This window comes from Triticum urartu, chromosome 2A, assembly GCF_056163025.1.
Source record: "Triticum urartu cultivar PI428250 chromosome 2A, HENAU_Tu73, whole genome shotgun sequence".
Taxonomy (NCBI): Eukaryota; Viridiplantae; Streptophyta; class Magnoliopsida; order Poales; family Poaceae; genus Triticum; species Triticum urartu.
The window spans coordinates 758,214,704-758,239,009 of NC_141874.1; the positions used below are offsets into that span (position 1 = coordinate 758,214,704).

Below are 24,306 nucleotides of genomic sequence, written 5' to 3' on the forward strand. Positions count from 1 at the left end.
CTAGGCCGTCGGCATAGACCCGCCCCAGGGGTGACGCCTGCTCGCCACGTGGCACGTCTATGCCGACGGCCTAGCCGTCGGCTTAGGTTGAAACTATGCCGACGGCTAGACCGTCGGCATAGACCTGCCATGTGGCGAGCAAGCGTTGGTCAGCACTTGACGGCGGCCACCGTTAGGCGATAACGTTGCCGACGGCCGGGGCCATCGGCATAGATGTACGGACACCGTCGGGATAGGGCATATGCCGACGGCATTCCTGGCTACGCCGACGGATATGTTGCCGACGGGGGCCGTCGGCATAGGCCTGTCCCGACAGCCATTCAGGGCTATGCCGACGGCCCTGGCCGTCGGCATAGGGTGCGATTCCGGTAGTGAATGCATTGTGTCTAGAATGTTTGGATGTTCAAAATCCCACTAAGCGGAAGCAAATCGGGGAGGTTTGTGTGTGTTTGGACGTCCACCACGTAGACCTGTATGACATTTGACAAAAGAAATTCACCTGCTTCACGTTCAATACCACCTCAGGCCCTGTCTGGATTATCATTTAGCTCGTAAATATCCCTGTAAAACGATACACGCCACCAGCCGTCGTTTTGATTCCACTCGAAAGTTAGACTACGGCCGGTAATATACACTTGTAAATGAAATCCGGACGTATTAACTTACAACAATTCCAAGCGGGGCCTCAAGCCTTTTAGAATCCCCGTCAATACCATATTTTCCGCCTAATAGAAAATTGATTAATTAATTAAGTTTAGTTCTTGTAATCAATCACAATATGATAAGGGTTCTGTTCTATACAAACAAGACATGAGCATCCGTTTGAAGTCTGTTCTTTTATCACATGGCATTTTTTCCCCAGCATATCCCATATTCTCAGTTATAAAGGTACATGATTGACTGTACTAATTTTTTCTGCCATAGTAAACGGCTTTCTTGTATAGTCTCCTAAAACATAGTACAGTTTATTGTTACCATAATAGTTTTCTCACATGAGTCTAGCTTTTGTAATCTGTTCGCCAATATTTTTCTCACTCTTAGTTTATTTATAGGCATCAGAACATAAAGAAAAAAATTGACATGCCTTCTTGGGCAGGTTTGACACTTCTCAGACAGTAGTAACAAAACAAGATCCTCTTCTTTCTTCAACTCTTGTAGCACTGCCGAGACCTTTGATGCAGACCATCTTGACCCTTCCTGGTGATGAATGTGAACTATGTATAAAATGATAATAGGTTCAACGCTAGAATTGGTGTAAAGTGATTTGACACTTCCAAGGAGCTAGTTAATCAGCAAATTTCAGCTGAGCACTAAAAGGACCTGTACCAGGCATTTCACATCAAATTGTCATCTTCATTGGGTATCTGTTTATTAGTGGCTTTGATTCACTCATTGGAGTAGATTCTGCCGATCTTGTCAGGATTCGGCGGTCACAGAGCAAGGACGGGCACTGCGGAGCTGAGGGACAGGAGCGCGTAATGGAATGAAACAGATCCATCAAGCATCCATTTATATAGGGAAGAAGCCCTTGTGTTGTTATTCATAAAATGGTGAGGATGTGACGAAACTCCTCTCTGTCAAAGTGTTTCCTGGCAAACTCCCTGTCATGTAGCTCCTGCTCAGTAAAACTAGGTTGAGCGAGCTCCAGGCTACTACCGGCCTTGCTGACACAATAAAATTGACCTGTATATGGGTACCCATAGTCCATCCGTACCACTGGATCAACTACCATACGCTCGAGCACAGTAGCATTCCCAAGGATGTAGAGCGCCACCTCGGCTATCCCCATTAGATCACAAAATCCAGTAATGTGGGCACTCCTGAGGTGACGATGCAGAGGCCCTGGAGCTGCCTTCACTATCCTTGCAGGAACAGCATCACTAGATCTATCACACTCAATCTACACATGAATATTCAGCAATTAAATAATTTAATTATATATTCTTTCAACCGGGAATATCAAGAAGAAAAAGAAAAACAGACCATGATCGAAGATTGAGTCACTTACATGCAGTTCCAGTTCTTCTAAGAGAGGTGCTAACTCCAAGAGATAAACCAAACCCGTAACCCAGTCAGCATCGAGTTGATCGTATGTGATATCGATATTCAGGTTTAGATGCCACAGATTGATGAAAGTGGTGTTTCTTTTACTGAAATTTTGCACCTGGAACAGAAACAATGCATGAACACAACAAATAAATCAACATGAGATGGATCGAGGTGGCAAGTCAACAACTCAACCTACAACTGAATGTAGATATTGTGACAGCAAAAGAAGGAATAAAATAAGGCATTGAGCAAACCTGATATCCAATAACCAAATGTAGCAGAAGTTTATGCACATAAGGAATAGAAGTTGGGAGCTCAGTCAAGATATAGTCGAAGGCATCCACACACAAGTTGTATGAACTGCTCTTGAACACAAAGGTTGCTTCTGACAACTTTGAAGATTCATTGAGAACAATTTGTGTTAGACAGTCATCGAACTCAAATGTGGTCAGGTTTGGAGCCTGCAACTGTATCATTCCCACCGCACACTCGCGCACACTCAGGTACTTCAACCGGCAAAGCTGCTGATGTATAGTAAAACTTAACAAGGGGCAGAAATCCAAGCTTAAACTCTCGAGACGAGCACAACTTAGCAACAAACATTGGAGGTCGCCTGCATCCATGGACACCCTATGTAGGCTCAGTTTCTTCAGGTTTGTTATACCACAGAATCTAGGGGGCGGCTTTAAACATACATCAGCCATATGAAGAGACTTGACACAAGAGCCATTCGGGCCACTGAGTTTGCACAGCGGGACAATGTACTCGGGATGTTCAAAGCGGTGCCGTCCCCTGAGATCAAGGCCAATGTGCTTGGCCATCGACGCGGTGCAAAAGTTAATCCATCTATCAATGTGATGCATTTGATGTCTGCCGAGACCAAATTTGATAACAAACCTATCGACCGTAGTAGTTGTCGTGGTGGAAGTAGACCACAGCGGGCGTAACACATTGTCCACTCTGGTGATGAATTCAGCAGTCATGGATTCCAGGTCAGTACTTGTGGCTGTATCGCTGCCAAATAAGGTGTCTTTGGTGAACACCAGGTCCGGGTGGCATATCCCTAACCGCCTCCACTCACGAGATAGTACACTCATCCTCACAGCCTGTTTGAGTGATAGCCGTGAGAAGATGTCTCGCAGAACGTCCTGTAAGTATGAGCAGTTAGTCAGGTCGCGGTAGTTTGGCAGCAGTAGTTCAATTCATAGTTGCTTCTTGTTAAGGTTATGACAGAAGAGTAGGTAATAGGTGTAAATGGGGCATGGTGATCCTTACAGTCGATAGAAGGTGAAGCTCCATGGCGACCTTCGATCTCACCATCCTCTTGGAACTGGAAGCATCGCTTTTGTTTCTTACAGGGCGTTCTTGACTGTTTGGCGTGTCCATCAGAGCAGAGCAAACCAGGGGAGCATAATCCCCTACCATAGGAATCAGCAAGTCTATCAATTTGCAACGGGGATAAAAAAATAGATCACTGAACAAATGGCATACTAGAAGTAGAAATTACAGGATACCGGTACTAGCCAAATATAATGGAAGGCCTTCTAAGGGAGCGTTCGGAATCCCTCCGCTCCAGGCTCAGCTCGCGGAGCCCGCGGAGCTGCAGGCTGAAAAAGTGGAGCTGGAAAATACGCGCTCCACAGATCGCGGAGCTGGCGGAAAACCGAACAGGCCTTAAATACTCTGTATTCCAAATATGTTGTCAGCTTCTTATCTCCCCCTGTCTCTTCCAATTCTAAGTACTCTGCGTCCCAAACAAGTAAACAGATGATGTCGTTTTGCAGGAGACTAATGCAGGTGTTTTGCACTAAATTACTACTAGGCTGGAGAGGGAAAGCATAAGCTACAAGAATGTATATAATCTGACAAAAGGGGGAATTTTGCAGCGTGGATCCTAGATCGGGTTTGGAATCAGATCACACGTTTCATCAAGGCAGAATCCTGGGGGAATTGTAACTGCAAGAAACATTTCTTCGAGAGGGAACCAAGAAAGAAGTCCATAAAAAATTTCGCCAGGATGACGAATAAACGACTCTCTCAATATACCTGTGGATCTCGCCGAAGAACGGAGTCGCCGTCGCAGGTACTAGCCGAGGGGAAGGGCAGCCGCGACAGAATTTCCCGGAGGGGAGGGAGACACGCGCCCTAAACACTGGGAGACCGCCGCGGCAACCGCTCGCCGGCCGCCACACCCTGGGATCCGGAGGAAGAAGGAAAGCAGAGCAGAGCGGGTGTTGTGTTGAGTTCTTGCGAAGACAGAGATCATATCTGGACCGCACGTTCCACATCCTATGTATCTCTATCTCAATCTCTACTATACTTCCAATTTCACTTTAATTTACTTATCACACTTAAAATCAAATCTCTACTACTTAAAAAGAATGTAATCAATCACCTTAATTTACTTACCTTCTAATCTAATTTCATTTTAATTTACTTATCAAATTTGTAATTAAAATATAAGATAATTCACGAGCAGAATTTGATGAACATTTTACACAATCGTATTATTATTGACAGGTAAATCATAAACTAACGTACTAGAATATTAATACCCCGTTGCAACGCACGGGCATTGTTCTAATATTTGCTAAAAATCCTAATGGCTTCTCAGCTACAAGTTTGCTAAAATCGCAAACTTGGTAAAACAAAACGAAGTTTTACATAGGACAAACCTAGAACTTCAAATATTTTGAAACAAAGGGAGTGCTTGGTTTCTTTTCTTTATTCTAATACGATTTTCTATCATTCTTGTCATATTGTATATATAAAATATACTTCTTCTGTCTCAAAATATAAGATGTTTTTTGGTGTAGATTTAAGTGATTGGTTTCAGCCGTCCGATGAAAAATAGACGGCCAGATGCGTGTCTTCAACCTCCAACTGTTCTCTTCTTCCTTTGACCCGCCAAGCCACCGCTGACTTAAACGCCTGCGGTCAGCAGTGCTCCCGTGCTAACGTCGCCAGCCCCCTTCCCCGGCCATCCTGAAAAATATATATGGTGTTTTAGTCTATTTATATGGTCTAAAAAAACACAAACCTGAGCTAGGGACAACCGACAAAGGTGAGCCAAGAACAAGCTAGAGACAGACACGACATAGCTAGTCACGGCTTCGTACGTAGAGGTGAGGTGGTGGGTTAATGGTATGTGTAATGGTGTTTGTGGGGTGTATATCTGTCGGTGCCCGAGCCGGAGAAGGGGAGGGCCACCCATGTCGAGATCATAGATTAAAATCGCCAGCGAAATTACCGCTATAGTGGCGCGGTTCAGAATCATCCACGTGATTTGCTTCTTTCCCTAAATCGCGGGAGATCACGCCCTATAATTTCGCTGCCAATTTTCTTGCCGCTAAAAACTCTCGTCCGCGATTTTAATCTATGGTCAAGATGCATGGCACGACGAAGGTCAACTAAACCTGATTTTCTCTATCAACCAACATGAACATGGGTGCCCTTATTTTCAGACAATTTAACTGATCATTCTCCCCGTCAAAGCACATTTTTGCATTTTTCTCTTCCCTTACCCCCTCTATTTTCTTGTAAAATTCTAGAAATTCCAGATTTTGACAAGAATATGGCCTTGTTTGGTTCGGCTGTGGATTTTTAAAATCAGCTATGAAAAAATAGCTGTGGAAAATCTGATGTGAAAAAGATGTAGGTCATTTGGCAAACCAGCTGATATAGTTTTTTTCAGATTTTGGCTCGCAGCGGAATCAGATTTTGGAAAGCACGTCCTGGGCTGCTTTTGCTTTTGGTTCAGATTTTGGCAGCGGATTTCTGGAATCGGATTCTGCTGGGTTTGCCCTTTGGTTCAGATTTTGGCAGCGGATTTCTGGAATCGGATTCTGCTGGGTTTGCCCTTTGGTTCAGATTCTGTTGCGCGACAGCGGAATCCGTCGATAAAAGCTGAACCAAACAGGACCTATGTCGCCCTTTTCTCTAAAAGGTTGAAATAGCAAAGCTCGTGGGAAAGGAAAATTAAAACAATTTTCTCACAACTCGCAAGAAATATCGGGCAATTCTACTATATATCTACAAGGTTCCATAGTTTTGTTGTTTGCCCAAGCTAAACTTATGTTAATTTTTCATCAAAGATGAGATGACCGAACCAATCAACACTTTCCTCACACAACTAAGGGTATAATAATAATGCCCTGGTTTCATTTGCCAATGAATATTGCATGTCACTTCATTAGTACCAGTATTTGTTCATACTACCAAGAAAAGAAATACCGGGGCACACAATGTAGAATACTTAACCCAGATTGCATACAAAGTGCATAAACAACTAAATTTTGTCTCGTACAAATACTACAATAATTTAGCTTGTACATGCCACCTTTCAGGACGATTTTTACAACGCTGATCCAGCAAGGATCCGCTTATATAAATACAACCTGGTGTTCATAAAATGGTGAGGATGTGTCGAAACTCCTTTCTGTTAAGGTGTCGTTTTGCAAATTTCCTATTCCGCAGTTCCTCCTTAGTAAAACAAGGTCAAGCAAACTCCTGGTAGCTACCGACCTTGCTGACTAAGTAGAGCTGCCCGGTATATGTATACCGACAGTCCATCCATACCACTGGATCAACCACCATACGTCCGAGCACAATAGCATTACCAAGGATGTAGAGCGACAACTCGGCTATCCCCACTAGATCACAAAATCCAGTGATGTGGACACTCCTGAGGTGTCGGTGCACAGGCCCTGGAATAGCCTTCACTATCCTTGTAGGATCAGGATCAACAAATCTATCATAATCTATCTGCACATGTATATCCAAAAAATAATTAATTTAAATATACATATTGGTTCGACCGGAGAGATCAAACAGATGTTTTTACTGTGTTCAACGATTGAATCACTTACTTGCAGTTCCAGTTCTTCTAAGAGAGGCGCTGATTCCATGAGGTAAATAAACCCAATAACCCAGCTAACATCCTCTGGATCGTGTCGGACAATAATGTTCAGGTTCGGATGCCACAAATTGATGAAAGTTGTGTTGGTTTTGCTGAACTTTTTCACCTGGAACAGAAACAATGCACATTGACAACAATAAATCAATATGGGATGGATCAAGGTGCCAAGTCAACAACTCAACATGCACATGAGTGTAGGTATGGTGACTCCACATAAAAAAGAATGAGATAAGGCATATAGCAAACCTCATAGTCAATAACCAAATGTAGAAAGAGTTTCTGCACATAAGGAAGTGAAGTCGGAAGCTCAGTCAAGATATAGTGGAAAGCGTCAGAACACCTGTTGTACCGCATGTTCTTGAACACAACATTTGCTTCTGACAACTTTGAAGATTCCCTTAGCACAATTTGTGTCACACAGTCATCAGCGAACTTAAATGTGGTAAGGTTCGGAGCTTGCAACTGTATCATTCGCACCGCACACTCGCGGACGCTCAGGTATTGCAACCGGCAGATCTCCTTACGTATAGTGAAACTTGATAAGGGGCAGCACTCCAAATTTAAACTCTCGAGAAGAACACAACTTAGCAATAGACGTTCGAGATCATGTGCATCGATGGACACCATATTCAGGCTGAGTGTATTCAGGTTTGTGATACCACAGAAACTAGTAGGCAGATTTACACAGACAAAAGCAAGATCAAGAGACTTGACGCAAGAGCCATTCCAACCACTGAGTTTACGCAGTGGGACATCATACTTGCCACCTGCAAAGCCATCTCCCCTGAGGTCAAGACCAATATGTTTGGCCTTTGACGCAGTGGAAAAGTCAATCCATCTGTCAATGTGATGCCTATGATATGTGCCAAGGCCATATCTGACAGCAAACTTATTCACCGTACTAGCAGTTATCACAGTGGAAGTAGAGCACGACGCGCGCAACACATTGTCTACTCTGGTGATGAATTCACTGTTCATTGATTCCAGGAATTCAGCAGCCATGGATTTGGGGTCGGTAATCGTGGTTGTATTGCTGCCAAATAGGGTCTCTTCAGAGAACACCAGGTCAGGATGGCATATCCCTAGCCGCCTCCACTCGCGAGAAAGTAGGCTCATCCTCACGGCTTGCTTGAGTGATAGCCGTGACAATATGTCGCGCAGAACATCCTGTATGCATGAAAGAGAATTCATTCATTCAGCCGAGTAGCGGCAGGCAGTCGGTCAATATATAGTCAAAGTTCTTGTTACAGTTGAGCATAGTAAACAAAAAATCGGTATGAATCTCAAGCATGGTTATCCTTACATGGGGTAGAAGGTGAAGCTCCACTGCCACCTTGGATCTCATCATCATATTGGAAGCATCGCTCTTGACTCTTACAACTAGAGAGCGTTGTTGGTTGTTTTACTTGTCCATCAGAATAAACTGAAACGACAGATGTGTATATATCTGCGTGTCACGGCTAAATTTCATGTTTTGACCCTTTTGACAAACAATTTCAGAATCTGACCCTGGTTTGATTTTTTTTCGGGATTTGACCCTTTTGCTACCGCCAGAGCCTCTGGCGGTAGGGTTACACAGCCTACCGCCAGTGCCCCTGACGGTAGGTTGTGACGGAGGGGACGGCTGCCGTCACCGCATGCTGACGTGGATAAGTGCGGTAGGCTGTATTACCTTACCGCCAGAGGCTCCGACGGTAAGGTGTGGCAGGGTTTTTCCGTGCAGACATTCTGTAACGAAAGATGCAATGGCCCTGGCGGTAGGTTGTCTGACCCTACCGCCAGGACCCATGGCGGTAGGGTCTTGTGTATGCCGTATATAGTTTCTGTAACGAAATATTGAAGGGCTCTGGCAGTAGGTTCGTCCTACCGCCGCGGAGGCTGGCGGTAGGTTGTCTAACCCTACCGCCAGGGTGCCTGGCGGTAGGCTCCTCTGTTTTGTTTTCTCAAGTTCATTTGGTTGCTTGTTCTCAAATTCAAATATGACAGCAATATCACAACAAGTTTCACAAATATGACAGCAATATCATAGATTTTAAACAATTAAACTTGGGCATCACATAGATCCATATTAAGATAATTTGAAGTGCATAGAACATTTCAAACACATAGATCCACAAATAGCAAACACATAGTTCCACATAGTTTCACAACAACTAGACAAGTTCAACCAAACGAAGTTCAACCAAACTAAAAGAGCCAAGTATCGAAGAGCATAATCACTTGCTCCTTCCCCTCTTGGAGGTACGGTCCTCGTTTCTCTTTGCACTACAAAAAAAAGACACATCTGTGACATTTTGGGCCGAACGATTTTTTTCTGTCATACATATGACACTTCTATGACGATAATTGTGACAAAACCCGGTATCATCATAGATGTGGTGGGCTCCTACTTCTATGACAAAAAATCATGACAAAAAATGGGCTTTTCGTCCTGGGCGGGCCGGAGACGCAGCTGCATGACATTCTTTGGGCCGTCCATGACAGAAAAAACCGTGGTAGAAAGCGAGGGGGGGGGGATTTTGGGGAGTTCCCGGTTACGGTGGGAGGTCGGGGGCCGAGCGATGCGCGTTTCTCTCATACACGTATGCGCGTGTGTGCGAGGCGTTGGCTCTAACTGAACCCGAGCGAGGCATTGGGCTCTAACTGAACCCGAGCGATTGCACTGCAGGCTACGCGTTACTGAACCCGAGCGATCGATCGATGGCTGTTAACTAAACCCGATCGAGCGATTCCTTCACTACTGCTGCTAACTGAAGCCGATCGATGGGATGAACAGTGAGCGTTGCGGGGGGAGGGGGGGTTGGATGTACAGTGAGCGGTGGCGTTGCCTCTGGATGAACAGGACCTTGTGGTGTGGTGGAGGGCTGGATAAACAGTAGACGGTGGAGGGGTGCCCGTGGAGGGGTGGATGAACAGGACCCCGTGGTGTGGAGGGTTGGATGAACAGTAGATGGTGGAGGGGTGGTTGAACAGGACCCTGTGGTGTGGAGGGTTGGATGAACAGTAGACGGTGGAGGGGTTCCCGTGGAGGGGTGGTTGAACAGGACCCCGTGGTGTGGAGGGCTGGATGAACAGTAGACGGTGGAGGGGTGGTTGAACAGTAGCCGGTGGAGTAGCGCGCGGTGGAGGCTGGATGAACAGGAGCCCGTGGATGAACAGTCGCAGGTGAAGGCTGGAGGAGGTCGACGGTGGATGAACAGTAGCTCGTGGAGGCTGGAGGGGGTCGACTGTGGAGATGAACAGTATCCCGTGGAGTCCCGTTTTGCGGTACGCCACACCCCTCCCAATGAACAGGACCCCCGTTTCGACCGTAGGAGGTCTGTTTCCTCGGTTTTGCGGTACGCTAGACCCCTCCCGATGAACAGGATCCCGTTTCAAACGTGGCCGGTCGAACACAAGGTCGTTTCCTCCGTTCTGCGGTACGCCAGGCCTCGTTTCCATCGCCTGTTCCGTCCAAGCCCTCCCGATGAACACGACGCATTCCGTTGCCTCCCCATGAACACGACGCATTCCGTTGCCTCCCCATGAACACGACGACGACGACGCTGTTTATCCGTTCCGACCCAGCCATGTACACGAGCCCTGGCCATACGTATGCGCGAGTAGGCCTTCGAGACCCCGCCCGTATGTACACATACATGGCCGTATTTTCTTTCTTGTACCCTGGCCGCTGTACGTACGTGTAAATGCTACGTGCGCGCCTCAACTATGACACGTGCGCGCCTCTACTACGACACGTGCGCGCCTCTATATCGACCAGTATGTACGTACACGTTCGCGACCAGAATGACAACGCTACGTACGCTTCAACCAGGTGGGTCCCGACTGTCAAGCACTTCCTTGCCTGCGAAGATGTAGCTGGTGGGTCCCAGCAGTCAGGGGGCGAATCGTTTTTTTGCCCGGACGGACTTCCTTACGTGCGAAGATGTAGCTGGTGGGTCCTAGCAGTCAGGGGGAAATGTTTTTTTCGCGAAATATGGTGGCCCGTCCGGTGGATCCCGCTGTCAGGTGGAGGAATAATTATTTTGCACGTAATAAGGAGGCACTTCCTTGCTGCGGCCGTGGACCCAGCTGTCAGCCTCTCCACGTACAGTCCACGTCCGATGGAAGCCGTTCCTTGACCACGTTGACCACGCCGCGCCGAGAGCACCAGGGCGGTGGACGACGGCGAGGCCTAGGAAGGGGACGACGCGGAGCCGGGGAAGACGCGGCAGTGGATGCCCACGCGTAGAGGAGTACGAGGGTTCACTGGTTCGCTGCGGTGTGAGGCTGCCGTCGCCGCAGAATAACAGGGGGTGTGGGTGAGTAGAGAGATGGCCTCGCCAGCGGTGGGAGTAGTAGGGGGCGGTGAGGCCTCCGCCGCATCGCAGCCGGCCACGGGAGGCAGGAGCACGAGGCACGACCGGCACTGGTTTGGGCGGCTGGAGCAAGAAGACCAGAGGTTGAAGAAGCACTACGGCCGTTGGATGGACATCGTACGGTCACTAGAGCTAGAATCGTAAATATTGACTAAGTTGACAAAGCCCTCCGTCCCCGTCAACTTAGTAGGCCCACAAGTCAGCCTCCCACCAAGGTGGGTCCCAGCTAGTAGGGGGTATTCATTTTTTTGAGCGTAGTAAGGAGGCACTTCCTTGCGTGCGAAGATATAGCTGGTGGGTCCGAGCTGTCAGTGGCGGTAACATTTTTTTCGCGAAATACAGAGGCCCTTTCGGTGGGTCCCTGATGTCAGGGCAGGAATCATTATTTTGCGCGTAATAAGGAGGCATTTCCTTGCGTGCGGCCGTGGACCCAGCTGTCGGCCTCTCCACGTACAGTCCACTTCAGATGCATGTCGGTCATTGACCACGTTGACCACGCCGCGCCGAGAGCACCAGGGCGGTGGACGACGGCGAGGCCTAGGAAGGGGACGACACGGAGGCAGGGAAGACTCGGCAGTTGTTTCCCACGCGGAGGGGAGTATGACTGTACGAGGGTTTGCTGGTTCGTCTGCCGTCGCCGGAGAATAACAGCAGGTGTGGGTGAGTAGAGGGATGGCTAGGTCAGCGATGGGAGTACGGTCGGGCGGTGAGGCCTGTGCGGCAGCACAGCCGGCCGCGAGGAGGAGGGAGTAGACAGTCCCGCCGGCACTTGTTTGAGCGGCTGGAGCAGGAAGAGCAGATATTGAAGAAGCACGACGGCTGTTGGATGGACATCCAACAGTCAGTGCTTGTGCATCAACCTTTTTTTTAGGAAAGCCCCAAATCTGTGGAAAACAGCATACAACCCATCTGCCATTATTTCTAATAATTTATAGCCCATTTGCTAATTTTAAGGTTTTTTGGAGCCCATATTCTTTTTGTTAGCATTACAGCCCATATTGTGGCCACGGTTAATTTTGCATATTTCGGTGCGGTCCGAACTGTTTTTTATCCCGAAATTTCGACTCACATTCAAACTGATTTTAAAAATAAATGTATATCAATATAAAATCCAATAAATTCTCCACACATAAAAATTAATGCAATTTAAAATCTCGAAATGAAAAAAAGATATTTTAAACTAATTGCCGGTTTGATGTGTTTTAAAAATGTACAGCCCATTTCTCATTACTGATGGGCCATTTTCTCGGCCAGCCGAATGAAGCTCTCCTCGTCTTGAAAGATTTGCAGCCCAACAGGCCTGACAAAGCGACTTACTTGGCAAATCATAAAAAAACTGGGCTGTGGCCGTGGACCCAGCTGTCAGCCTCTCCACGTACAGTACTCTTCCGATGGAAGTCGGTTGTTGACCACATTGACCACGCCGCGCCGAGAGCACCAAGGCGGTGGACGACAGCGAGGCCTAGGAAGGGGACGACGCGGAGCCGGGGAAGACACGGCAGTGGATGCCCACGCGGAGAGGAGTACGAGGGTTCACTGGTTCGGCTGCGGCGTGAGGCTGACGTCACCGCAGAATAAAAGGGGGTGTGGGTGAGTAGAGGGATAGCATGGGCTAGCGGTGGGAGTAGTAGGGGGTGGTGAGGCCTCCGCGGCATCACAGCCGGCCACGAGAGGCAGGAGCAGGCGGCACGACCGGCGTAGCTTTGGGCGGCTGGAGTAAGAAGACCAGAGGTTGAAGAAGCACTACGGCCGTTGGATGGACATCATACGGTCACTGGAGCTAGAATCGTTCATATTGACTAAGTTGACAAAGCCCTCCATCCTCGTCAACGTAGTAGACCCACAAGTCAGCCTCCCACCAGGTTGGGTCCCAGCTAGCAGGGGGAGTATTCATTTTTCTGTGCGTAATAAGGAGGCACTTCCGGTGGGTCCGAGCTGACAGCGGGGGGGGGGGGGGACGACGTTTTTTTCGCGAAATACTGTGGTCCGTCCGGTGGGTCCCAGCAGTCAGGGGCAAACCTTTTTTCGTGAAATACGGTGGCCCGTCCGGTGGGTCCCACCAGTCTTGGGGGAAACGTTTTTTCCACGAAATACTGGTGGCCCGTCCGGTGGGTCCCTACTGTCAGGTGGAGGAATAATTATTTTGCGCGTAATAAGGAGGCACTTCCTTCCGACTGCCGTGGACCCAGCTGTCAGCCTCTCCACATACAGTACTCTTCCGATGGAAGTCGGTCGTTGACCACATTGACCATGCCGCGCCGAGAGCACCACGGCGGTGGACGACGGCGAGGCCTAGGAAGGGGATGACGCGGAGCCGGGGAAGACGCGGCAGTGGATGCCCACGCGGAGAAGAGTACGAGGGTTCACTGGTTCGGCTGCGGTGTGAGGCTGCCGTCGCCGCAGAATAACAGGGGGAGTGGGTGAGTGGAGGGATGGCCTGGCCAGCGGTGGGAGTAGTATGGGGACGGGGAGGCCTCCGCGGCAGCGCAGCCGGCCACGGGAGTCAGGAGCATGCGGCACGACCGACGCTGCTTTGGGCGGCTAGGGCAAGAAGACCAGAGGTTGAAGAAGCACTACGGCCGTTGGATGGACATCGTTGACCACGCCGCCCCGAGAGCACCAGGGCGGTGGACAACGGCGAGGCCTACGAAGGGAACGACACGGAGCCGGGGAAGACACGGAAGTGGCTGTCCACACGGTGGAGAGTACGAGGGTTGACTGGTTCGGCTGCCGTCGCCGGAAAATAACATGAGGTGTGGGTGAGTAGAGGGATAGACAGGCCAGGGATGTGAGTATGATGGGGCCGTGAGGCCTTCCCGGCAGCACTGCCGGCCACGGGAGGCGGGAGTAGGCGGTTCCGACGGCGCTGATTTGGGCGGCTGGGGCAGGAAGATCAGAGACTGAAGAAGCACGATTGCCGTTAGATTGACATCTAACGGTCTGACGCTGGTAGAGTCGATTGTGGACTAAGTTTCTTTTTTGAGAAACTTTGTGTACGCATGAACTTAGTAGGCCCACAAGTCAGCCTCCAAATTTGTGGCAGACAATGTAAAGCCCATTTGCTATTTTTTATAATTTGCAGCCCATTTGCTAATTCTTAAGTAATTTATTACAACCCATTTTCTGCCCAAGACCACGGTCAAAAAGTCCAACCTTATTTTGCATATTTCGGTGGAGTCCGAACTGTTGTAATCCCGAAATGATAAACATTTTTAAGAACTTATTGATTTGCCAAAAAAATCGTTTTGTTTTTATAGGCAAATAAGACGTGGGACAATTTAGTTGGTTTAAGCGAAAACCAGTGGTAAAAAATCTGCGCTGGGTGGGAAAAAACAACAAAAATAAGGATGTAAATATGAAAAGGGAATTTTATGTGTTTTCAATATAATGACACGTGTATATGAACTAGTAAAACTATAGGTAGAGATTAGAAAACAGATGTAGGACATGCGTTTCAAGAGGAAAATAGAACTATGCTGTGTGTTTGATTCAGTCTCCACCATCCTCCCACTCAATTCTTTCGAGAGAAACTTTTCCTCGAGAAAGGACCTGATTCTAGATACAATCCCTTATTGCTTTCGAATCTGAGATAGGAGGTATACCCAACTGTTTTTGGGTGTCCTATGAAGATGCATTTATCCGCTTTGGGTTCGAGCTTATCAGCCTGAAACTTTTTCACATAAGCATCGCAGCCCCAAACTTTTAAGAAATGACAGCTTAGGTTTCTCTAAACCATAGTTCATACGGAGTCATCTCATCGGAATTACGTGGTGCCCCTTTTAAAGTGAATGTGGTTGTCTCTAATGCCTAACCCATAAACTATTGTGGTAATTCGATAAGAGACATCATGGTATGCATCATATCCAATAGGGTGCAGTTATGATGTTCGGACACACCATCACGCTACGGTGTTCCAGGCTGTATTAGTTGTGAAACAATTTCCACAATGTCTTAATTCTGTGCCAAACTCGTAATTCAGATATTCATCTCTATGATCATATCATAGATATTTTATCCTCTTGTTACGACGATCTTTCAACTTCACCTTGAAATTACTTGAACCTTTCAATAATTCAGACTAGTGATTCATCAAGTAAATATACTCAACATCTACTCAAATCATCTGTGAAGTAAGAACATAACGATATCCACTACACGCCTCAGCACTCGTTGGACTGCACACATCAAAATGTATTACTTCCAACAAGTTGCTTTCTAGTTCTATTTTACTGAAACCGAGGCTTTCAGTCATCTTGCCCATGTGGTATGATTTGCATGTCTCAAGTGATTCAAAAATCAAGTGAGTCCAAACGGTCCATTTGCATGGAGTTTCTTCATGCATATACACCAATAGACATGGTTCGCATGTCTCAAACTTTTCAAAAATGAGTGAGTCCAAAGATCCATCAACATGGAGCTTCTTCATGCGTTTTATACCGATATGACTTAAGTGGCAGTGCCACAAGTAGGTGGTACTATCATTACTATCTTATATCTTTTGGCATGAACATGTGTATCACTACGATCGAGATTCAACAAACCATTTATTTTAGGTGCAAGACCATTGAAGGTATTATTCAAATAAACAGAGTAACCATTATTCTCCTTAAATGAATAACCGTATCGCGATAGACATAATCCAATCATGTCTATGCTCAACGCAAACACCAAATAATTATTTAGGTTTAACACCAATCTTGATGGTAGAGGGAGCGTGCGATGCTTGATCATATCAACATTGGAAACGCTTCCAACACATATCGTCAGCTCACCTTTAGCTAGTCTCCGTTTATTCCGTAGCTTTTATTTCGAGTTACTAACACTTAGCAACCGAACCGGTATCTAATACCCTGGTGCTACTAGGAGTACTAGTAAAGTAGACAATGTATATCCAATATACTTCTATCGACCTTGCCAGCCTTCCAATCTACCAAGTATCTAGGGTAATTCTGCTCCAGTGGCTGTTCCCCTTATTACAGAAGCACTTAGTCTCGGGTTTGGGTTCAACCTTGGGTTTCTTCACTAGAGCAGCAGCTGAATTGCCGTTTCATGAAGTATCCCTTCGTGCCCTTGCCCTTCTTGAAACTAGTGGTTTCACCAACCATCAACAATTGATGCTCCTTCTTGATTTCTACTTTTGTGGTGTCAAACATCGCGAATATCTCAAGGATCATCATATATGTCCCTGATATATTATAGTTCGTCACGAAGCTCTAGCAGCTTGGTGGTAATGACTTCGGAGAAACATCACTATCTCATCTGGAAGATCAACTCCCACTTGATTCAAATGATTGTTGTACTCAGACAATTTGAGCACAAGCTCAACAATTGAGCTTTTCTCCCTTAGTTTGCAGGTTAAGAAAATCGTCGGAGGTCTTATACCTCTTGACGTGGGCACGAGCCTGAAATCCCAATTTCAGCCCTCAAAACATCTCATATGTTTCGCGATGTTTCAAAACGTCTTCGGTGCCTCAACTCTAAACCGGTTAACTGAACTATCACGTAGTTATCAGAATGTGTATGTCAGATGTTCGCAACATCCACAGACAACGTTCGAAGTTCAGCACACTGAGCGGTGCATTAAGGACATAAGCCTTCTATGAAGCAATGAGGACAATCCTCAGTTTACGGACCTAGTCCGCATAATTGCTACTATCAACTTTCAACTAAATTTTCTCTAGGAACATATCTAAACAGTAGAACTGAAGCGCGAGCTACGATATAATTTGCGAAGACCTTTTGACTATGTTCAGGATAATTAAGTTCATCTTATGAACTCCCACTCAGATAGACATCCCTCTAGTCATCTAAGTGATTACATGATCCGAGTCAACTAGGCCGTGTCCGATCATCACGTGAGACGGACTAGTCAACATCGGTGAATATCTTCATGTTGATCGTATCTACCATACGATTCATGCTCGACCTTTCGGTCTTCTGTGTTCCGAGGCCATGTCTATACACATGCTAGGCTCGTCAAGTCAACCTAAGTGTTTCGCGTGTGTAAATCTGTCTTACACCCGTTGTATGTGAACGTTAGAATCTATCACACCCGATCATCACGTGGTGCTTCGAAACGACGAACTTTCGCAACGGTGCACAGTTAGGGGGAACACTTTCTTGAAATTTTAATGAGGGATCATCTTATTTACTACCGTCGTTCTAAGCAAATAAGATGCATAAACATGATAAACATCACATGCAATCAAATAGTGACATGATATGGCCATCATCACTTTGCTCCTTTTGATCTCCATCTTCGGGGCTCCATGATCATCATTGTCACCGGCATGACACCATGATCTCCATCATCGTGTCTTCATGAAGTTGTCTCGCCAACTATTACTTCTACTACTATAGCTAACAGTTAGCAATAAAGTAAAGTAATTACATGATGTTTATATTGACACGCAGGTCATAAATAAATAAAGACAACTCCTATGGCTCCTGCCGGTTGTCATACTCATCGACATGCAAGTCGTGATTCCTATTACAAGAACATGATCAATCTCATACATCACATATCATTCATCACATTCTTCTTGGCCATATCACATCACATAGCATACCCTGCAAAAACAAGTTAGACGTCCTCTAATTGTTGTTTGCATGTTTTACGTGGCTGCTATGGGTTTCTAGCAAGAACGTTTCTTACCTACACAAAGACCACAACGTGATATGCCAATTTCTATTTACCATTCATAAGGACCCTTTTCATCGAATCCGATCCGACTAAAGTGGGAGAGACAGACACCCGCCAGCCACCTTATGCAACTAGTGCATGTCAGTCGGTGGAACCGGTCTCACGTAAGCGTACGTGTAAGGTTGGTCCGGGCCGCTTCATCCCACAATGCCGCCGAATCAAGATAAGACTAGTAACGGCAAGCATATTGAACAAAATCAACGCCCACAACTACTTTGTGTTCTACTCGTGCATAGAATCTACGCAATAGACCTAGCTCATGATGCCACTGTTGGGGAACATAGCAGAAATTTAAAATTTTCCTACGTGTCACCAAGATCTATCTATGGAGAAACTAGCAACGAGGGGAAGGAGAGTGCATCTACATACCCTTGTAGATCGCTAAGCGGAAGCGTTCAAGAGAACAGGGTTGAAGGAGTCGTACTCGTCGTGATTCAAATCACCGGAGATCCTAGTGCCGAACGGACGGCACCTCCGCGTTCAACACACGTACAGCCCGATGACGTCTCCCATGCCTTGATCCAGCAAGGAGAGAGGGAGAGGTTGAGGAAGACTCCATCCAGCAGCAGCACAATGGCGTGGTGGTGATGGAGGAGCGTGGCAATCCTGCAGGGCTTCGCCAAGCACCGCGGGAGAGGAGGAAGATGTGTCACGGGAGGGAGAGGGAGGCGCCAGGGCTTAGATTGGTTTACCATCCCTTTCCCCCACTATATATAGGGCCAAGGGAGAGGGGGGGGGGGGCGCAGCCTTGGCCCCTCCTCCAAGGAAGGGTGCGGCTAGGGAGGAGTCCCTCCTCCCCAAGGCACCTCGGAGGTGCCTTCCCCTTTTAGGACTCTTCCTTTCCCTCTTCTCTTGGCGCATGGGCCTCTTGGGGCTGGTGCCCTTGGCCCATATAGGCCAAGGCGCACCCCCTACAGCCCATGTGGCCCCCCGGGGCAGGTGGCCCCACCCGGTGGACCCCCGGGACCCTTCCGGTGGTCCCGGTACAATACCGGTGACCCCGAAACTTGTCCCGATGGCCGAAATAGGACTTCCTATATATAAATCTTTACCTCCGGACCATTCCGGAACTCCTCGTGACGTCCGAGATCTCATCCGGGACTCCGAACAACATTTAGTAACCACATACAAACTTCCTTTATAACCCTAGCGTCATCGAACCTTAAGTGTGTAGACCCTACGGGTTCGGGAACCATGCAGACATGACCGAGACGTTCTCCGGTCAATAACCAATAGCGGGATCTGGATACCCATGTTGGCTCCCACATGTTCCACGATGATCTCATCGGATGAACCACGATGTCAAGGACTTAATCAATCCCGTATACAATTCCCTTTGTCTATCGGTACGATACTTGCCCGAGATTCGATCGTCGGTATCCCGATACCTTGTTCAATCTCGTTACCGGCAAGTCTCTTTACTCGTTCCGTAACACATCATCCCGTGATCAACTCCTTGATCACATTGTGCACATTATGATGATGTCCTATCGAGTGGGCCCAGAGATACCTCTCCGTCACACGGAGTGACAAATCCCAGTCTCGATTCGTGCCAACCCAACAGACACTTTCGGAGATACCCCTAGTGTACCTTTATAGCCACCCAGTTACGTTGTGACGTTTGGCACACCCAAAGCACTCCTACGGTATCCGGGAGTTGCACAATCTCATGGTCTAAGGAAATGATACTTGACATTAGAAAAGCTTTAGCATACGAACTACATGATCTTTGTGCTAGGCTTAGGATTGGGTCTTGTCCATCACATCATTCTCCTAATGATGTGATCCCGTTATCAACGACATCCAATGTCCATGGTCAGGAAACCGTGACCATCTATTGATCAACGAGCTAGTCAACTAGAGGCTTACTAGGGACATGGTGTTGTCTATGTATCCACACATGTATCTGAGTTTCCTATCAATACAATTCTAGCATGGATAATAAACGATTATCATGAACAAGGAAATATAATAATAATCAATTTATTATTGCCTCTAGGGCATATTTCCAACAGTCTCCCACTTGCACTAGAGTCAATAATCTAGTTCACATCGATATGTGATTAACACTCAAGGTCACATCCCCATGTGACTAACACCCAACACTACATGAATCAGCTACTTTGCCGTCTGCCATGGCGGACGGCAAAGGCATGAACGGCGGACGGCAAAGGCCTTTGCCGTCAGCCGCGGACGGCAAAAGGCTCCGGCAAAGTAGGCTACGGTAAACAGCTACTTTGCCGTCTGCTACTGATGGCAAAGTCTTTGCCGTCTGCGGCGGACGGCAAAGAGAGCAGACGGCAATAATTGCGCTGTCTGTCCGTTAAGTGGCTAACGGCAAGCCTTTGCCGTCCGCCGCTGACGGCAAAATTTCTAGAGTCTTTGCCGTCCACCGCTGATGTCATCTACACGTCACTACATGGCAGGTTCTTTGCCGTCTGCCACTGATGGCAAAGTCTTTGCCGTCTGCCACTGTAGGCAAACTGACCAAATGGGTCATCTCCCAGGAAGCACAGCTGGATGCCACGTGTCTTCTTTGCCGTCCGCCGCAGACGGCAAAGAGCCCGTTGCCGTCGGTGGCAGACGGCAAAGAGCCTGCATATTGGCTCTTTTATCTGTTTTTTATTAAATCCAACAATTTTCATCACAAATATATATGACATATATAGATATATTTCAAAAGGCCATTACAGAGCAAACATATAAGATATCCAACACATAACTTCATCATCCAACCATATATATTACATGCATAGTTCCATCATACATAACAAGTTCAACATAGAGGCATCAGACCATATATATTACAATAGTTTCATCCAACGATACATGCATAGTTCAACGATACAAAAGAAACAGAGAAAGGGATAAGGAGCACTCCATCTATGCAAGCTTTCGTCAAGTGAATGAAATCTGCAAAATGAAAAATAAGAAAGTTAGAACAAGAAGAGTAGAACAAGAAGAAGACTAGAGCAAGAAGAAGACTAGAACAAGAAGAGTAGAACAAGAAGAAGACTAGAACAAGAAGAGTATGTCATTTATGAGCTAACTTATGTGAAATGGATCATATATGAGCTAACTAAGTTGAAATGGGTCGTTTATGAGCTAGCTAAGGTGAAATGGATCATTTATGAGCTAACTTAGTTGAAATGGGTCGTTTATGAGCTAACTAAGGTCAAATGGGTCGTTTTTGAGGTAACTAAGGTGAAATGGATCGTTTTTTAGCTAACTTAGGTGAAATGGATCATTTATGAGCTAACTTAGTTGAAATGGATCGTTTTTTAGCTAAGGTGAAATGGATCATTTATGAGCTAATTTAGTTGAAATGGATCTTTTTGAGCTAACTTAGGTGAAATGGATCATTTAAGAGCTAATTTAGGTGAAATGGATCGTTTTTTAGCTAACTTGGTGAAATGGATCGTTTATGAGCTAAATTAGTTGAACTGGATCGTTTATGAGATAACCTAGGTAAGATTGGTCATTTTGGAGTTAACCTAGGTGAAAGGGGTCATTTTAAAGCTAACGTAGGTAAAATGGATCATTTAGGAGCTAATCTAGGTAAAATGGGTCATTTTTGAGCTAACTTGGATGAACTGGATCATTTATAAGCTAACCTAGGTGAAATGGGTCATTTTAGAGCTAACTTAGGTAAAATGGATCGTCTATGAGCTAACTAAGCTAATTATGCAATTTTTGACATAAGTAAGCTAAGTACAGATCGTTTTAGAGCTAACTTAGGTAAAATGGATGGTTTTGGAGGTCAGTAAGCTTATTAAGTCATTTTGGAGGTGAAGAAGCTAAGTCTAGGTCATTATGGTAAGCATTGGAGGAAATAAAGCTAAGTCTAGGTCTTTATGCATGTGTTAAGCAAAACACTAGATAAACTTACCAAGATCCAGGAGGTGTAGGAGCGGGGTGGCTCGTGTCGGTAGTTGGAGAAGGATCGTGCGATGCTTGTCTGGAGTTACGCTGCACCAAAGATCATTTCCAATGTCTTGTTAGCATGATGACACTCAAATGTTAAGACTAGCAAGTAATGTCCATTCAAATAAAACTCACCGTGGTCCCAGGAGCAATCACTGGCATCGGCGGAGCGGTCTGACCTGTCTTCTCGCACACAGACTGCACATTTGGTTTTGACGACTCAGTCATACTAGTTAGTAATGAGACAAACACTACATGAATGTTTTGGCTAATCTGCAGAAGAAACTTACCACAAGGAGCTCGTACATGTCCCTTGCCTGCATGTCATTCCGTGCCCTCTCCTCCTCCATCATCTTTGTTGTCCTCTCCTCCAACTCCCGCTGCCTCTCCGCTGCCTCCGCCAGAAGTTTCTCCGTTCTATCTCTCTCACTCTGTATAGCAGCCTGCAACACCACTCACATGACCATTTGTAATCATTGATGGAAGCGCACACAATGTAATGGAGAAAGATAACTGAGTACGTATCACTAACCTTGATGGCGAGTTGCACTGGCCGTTCACGAGGCCTTATCTCAGGAGCGGAGCTCGACTGGCGCGCCTTGATCTCCGGGAGAGTGCTAGGACAACGGATAAGTCCATCTCCAATGGCTATGGAGCCATGGGACCTCCCGCCACCAGATATCATCAACAGATCTGGATCAATGGGACCCTGTCTCGGGTTAAAGTCCTCCCCTTTCCTCGCCTTCCCCTCATCTCTATATCTCACGAGCTTATTGTGGGAGGAGATGTTGGTGAAGTTGTTTGCATCATCGAGGTCAGACTGAGAGAAAGCCTTGACTTTCTTGAAAGAGGCGGTGTGGGCCATGGCATATAGGTCGTACACCTCTGGCACCTTATCCGCCTTATTGTAGCGTGCCTGAAAGAGAGAAACAATGAAAATTAGTAATTAAAGGGCTCAAGCTAGCATGATGAATGAATTGCATGAATCATGAAGCAAACCACATACCCAGTTGCGCCCGAACTGATATAAGTTGGAGCTGCCTTGATGGTGTGGCACACCTTCCATTTGGGCACGTTTGTCCTTGGCCTCGTTGTGGAGGGCTAGCCATTGTTTTGAGCACCACTCATCGACCAACACCTCCCAACAATCCATCCGATCCGCACACCATCTCGGAGGCGCCTAAGTTAGCAAATAGAAACTTGAGCGCTACGGCTAAGAATTACTAAATGAAGGAACTTAAGTAGAGAAGGCCTTAAGAATTACCTTCATGTACCGCTCCTTACTCAGGAACTTATCGCGGCACGCCGGCTTGGTCTTCTTGATACCATGCAAGGCGTAGTAGTCTCGAACAGCCTGCACCCGAGCCTCGTGCCGTAAGTTCTGGAGTAGGCGCTTGCAGACGTTCTCGATAACATGTGCCGCGTCCTCCTCGTATCCCTCCTCACACCTGTAGAATTTCTGCAATCAAATGAGACAATATTGATTAGTACAATTAATAACTAGCTAGTTGAAGATTTTTAAATGTGTAAAGGAGAAATTACCCAGAACTTTCTGATCACCATGTCTGCCCTCGTGTCGCACACGACACCGTCGATAATCTCACCCAGCGGGGCCGGGGCAGCCACGTAGTGCTCCCAGCTCAATCCAAGCTCTGGAAGCCGACCCTCACCAGGCAACGTGACAAGCCCCGGGAAGTTTTGCCGGCAAAGAACTCCAAGGACGGAGTTGGGCCGGCGGACACTATGATGGTGGTCCCAACCCCTGCAGCATGACAAGGCCAACGCATTAGTTATTTGAAAAAACGTGAATGCACAAGGTACAAAAATATTAAATGCACTTACATACCTCTCCCCATCAGGGAAAATCAACCACCTCTGCTCGCGGGTCACCGGCACAGACGGGAGCCGTGTAGCACCACGCTGGTAGACGGTGCCCCCCTCCTCCTCAAGATCAGTCGGCTCCCCGCCATCATCAGCATGGCCACTCGGCTCCTCGGGCTGATCCGGCCAGGTACCCCATCCGGACGTGTGCTCCTCCGGGGTCACGTCGGCCGAACTCTCGTGGGCCGAAGGCCAGTCGACCCGAGGCTCGTGGGCCCAAGACCCATGGACCGGAGGCTCATGGACCGGAGTCCGTGTAGCCTCCTCCTCGGACGAGTCCACCCTAGCAGTCACGTGCTCGGGTGAAACAGCTGGGGGTGGCGGCGAGGAAGGCGCCGTAGCAGTCACCCTACCTCCTCTCCCACGACCACGTGCCCCACCTCCTCTCTTCCTACCTCGTCCCCTGCTGGGCACCGCCGTCGACGAAGAAGGGCCCGGCGGTGTGGCCATACTGTCCAGCAACGCTCGGCGGA

At 47.2% G+C, this 24,306-nt stretch overlaps 2 protein-coding genes across 5 annotated transcripts; both read right to left on the minus strand.

The window, feature by feature from the left end:
* Positions 1-1,497: 1,497 nt before the first annotated feature.
* On the minus strand, positions 1,498-4,296 carry LOC125540363 (F-box/FBD/LRR-repeat protein At1g13570). Of its 4 annotated transcripts, XM_048703976.2 has the most exons (6): positions 4,096-4,296; positions 3,564-3,793; positions 3,325-3,467; positions 2,304-3,197; positions 2,009-2,164; positions 1,498-1,900 (listed from the first exon to the last, which is right to left on the minus strand). In XM_048703976.2, exons 3-6 carry the CDS (start codon positions 3,433-3,435, stop codon positions 1,541-1,543), a joined length of 1,521 nt encoding a protein of 506 aa, XP_048559933.1. In that variant the 5' UTR covers positions 3,436-3,467; positions 3,564-3,793; positions 4,096-4,296; the 3' UTR covers positions 1,498-1,540. The 4 variants fall into 4 exon arrangements, with proteins under 4 accessions (XP_048559933.1, XP_048559934.1, XP_087401629.1 ...); XM_048703977.2 differs by lacking the exon at positions 3,564-3,793; XM_087545503.1 differs by having other exon boundaries at positions 3,325-3,732.
* A 2,250-nt stretch (positions 4,297-6,546) lies between these two features.
* LOC147987903 (F-box/FBD/LRR-repeat protein At1g13570-like) lies at positions 6,547-8,756 on the minus strand. The gene is made up of 4 exons (XM_087542541.1): positions 8,640-8,756; positions 7,214-8,134; positions 6,918-7,073; positions 6,547-6,813 (listed from the first exon to the last, which is right to left on the minus strand). The coding sequence occupies exons 1-4, from the start codon at positions 8,754-8,756 to the stop codon at positions 6,547-6,549; spliced, it is 1,461 nt and encodes a 486-aa protein (XP_087398667.1).
* Between the last annotated feature and the right edge of the window lie 15,550 nt (positions 8,757-24,306).

What these genes read in the sequence shown, in the direction of transcription:
- LOC125540363 (XM_087545503.1), bottom strand. Translation starts at nt 3,474, where the DNA reads ATGGTAGGGGATTATGCTCCCCTGGTTTGCTCTGCTCTGATGGACACG. An exon ending in ATTTGGTTATTGGATATCAG is followed by an intron (nt 2,165 to 2,303) that starts GTTTGCTCAATG and finishes TTTCTGTTCCAG; the next exon opens with GTGCAAAATTTCAGTAAAAG. An exon ending in TAGAAGAACTGGAACTGCAT is followed by an intron (nt 1,901 to 2,008) that starts GTAAGTGACTCA and finishes ATTCATGTGTAG; the next exon opens with ATTGAGTGTGATAGATCTAG.
- LOC147987903 (XM_087542541.1), bottom strand. Translation starts at nt 8,756, where the DNA reads ATGGGTCCTGGCGGTAGGGTCAGACAACCTACCGCCAGGGCCATTGCA. An exon ending in TCGGAGCCTCTGGCGGTAAG is followed by an intron (nt 8,135 to 8,639) that starts GTAATACAGCCT and finishes TCATGCATACAG; the next exon opens with GATGTTCTGCGCGACATATT. An exon ending in TAGAAGAACTGGAACTGCAA is followed by an intron (nt 6,814 to 6,917) that starts GTAAGTGATTCA and finishes ATACATGTGCAG; the next exon opens with ATAGATTATGATAGATTTGT.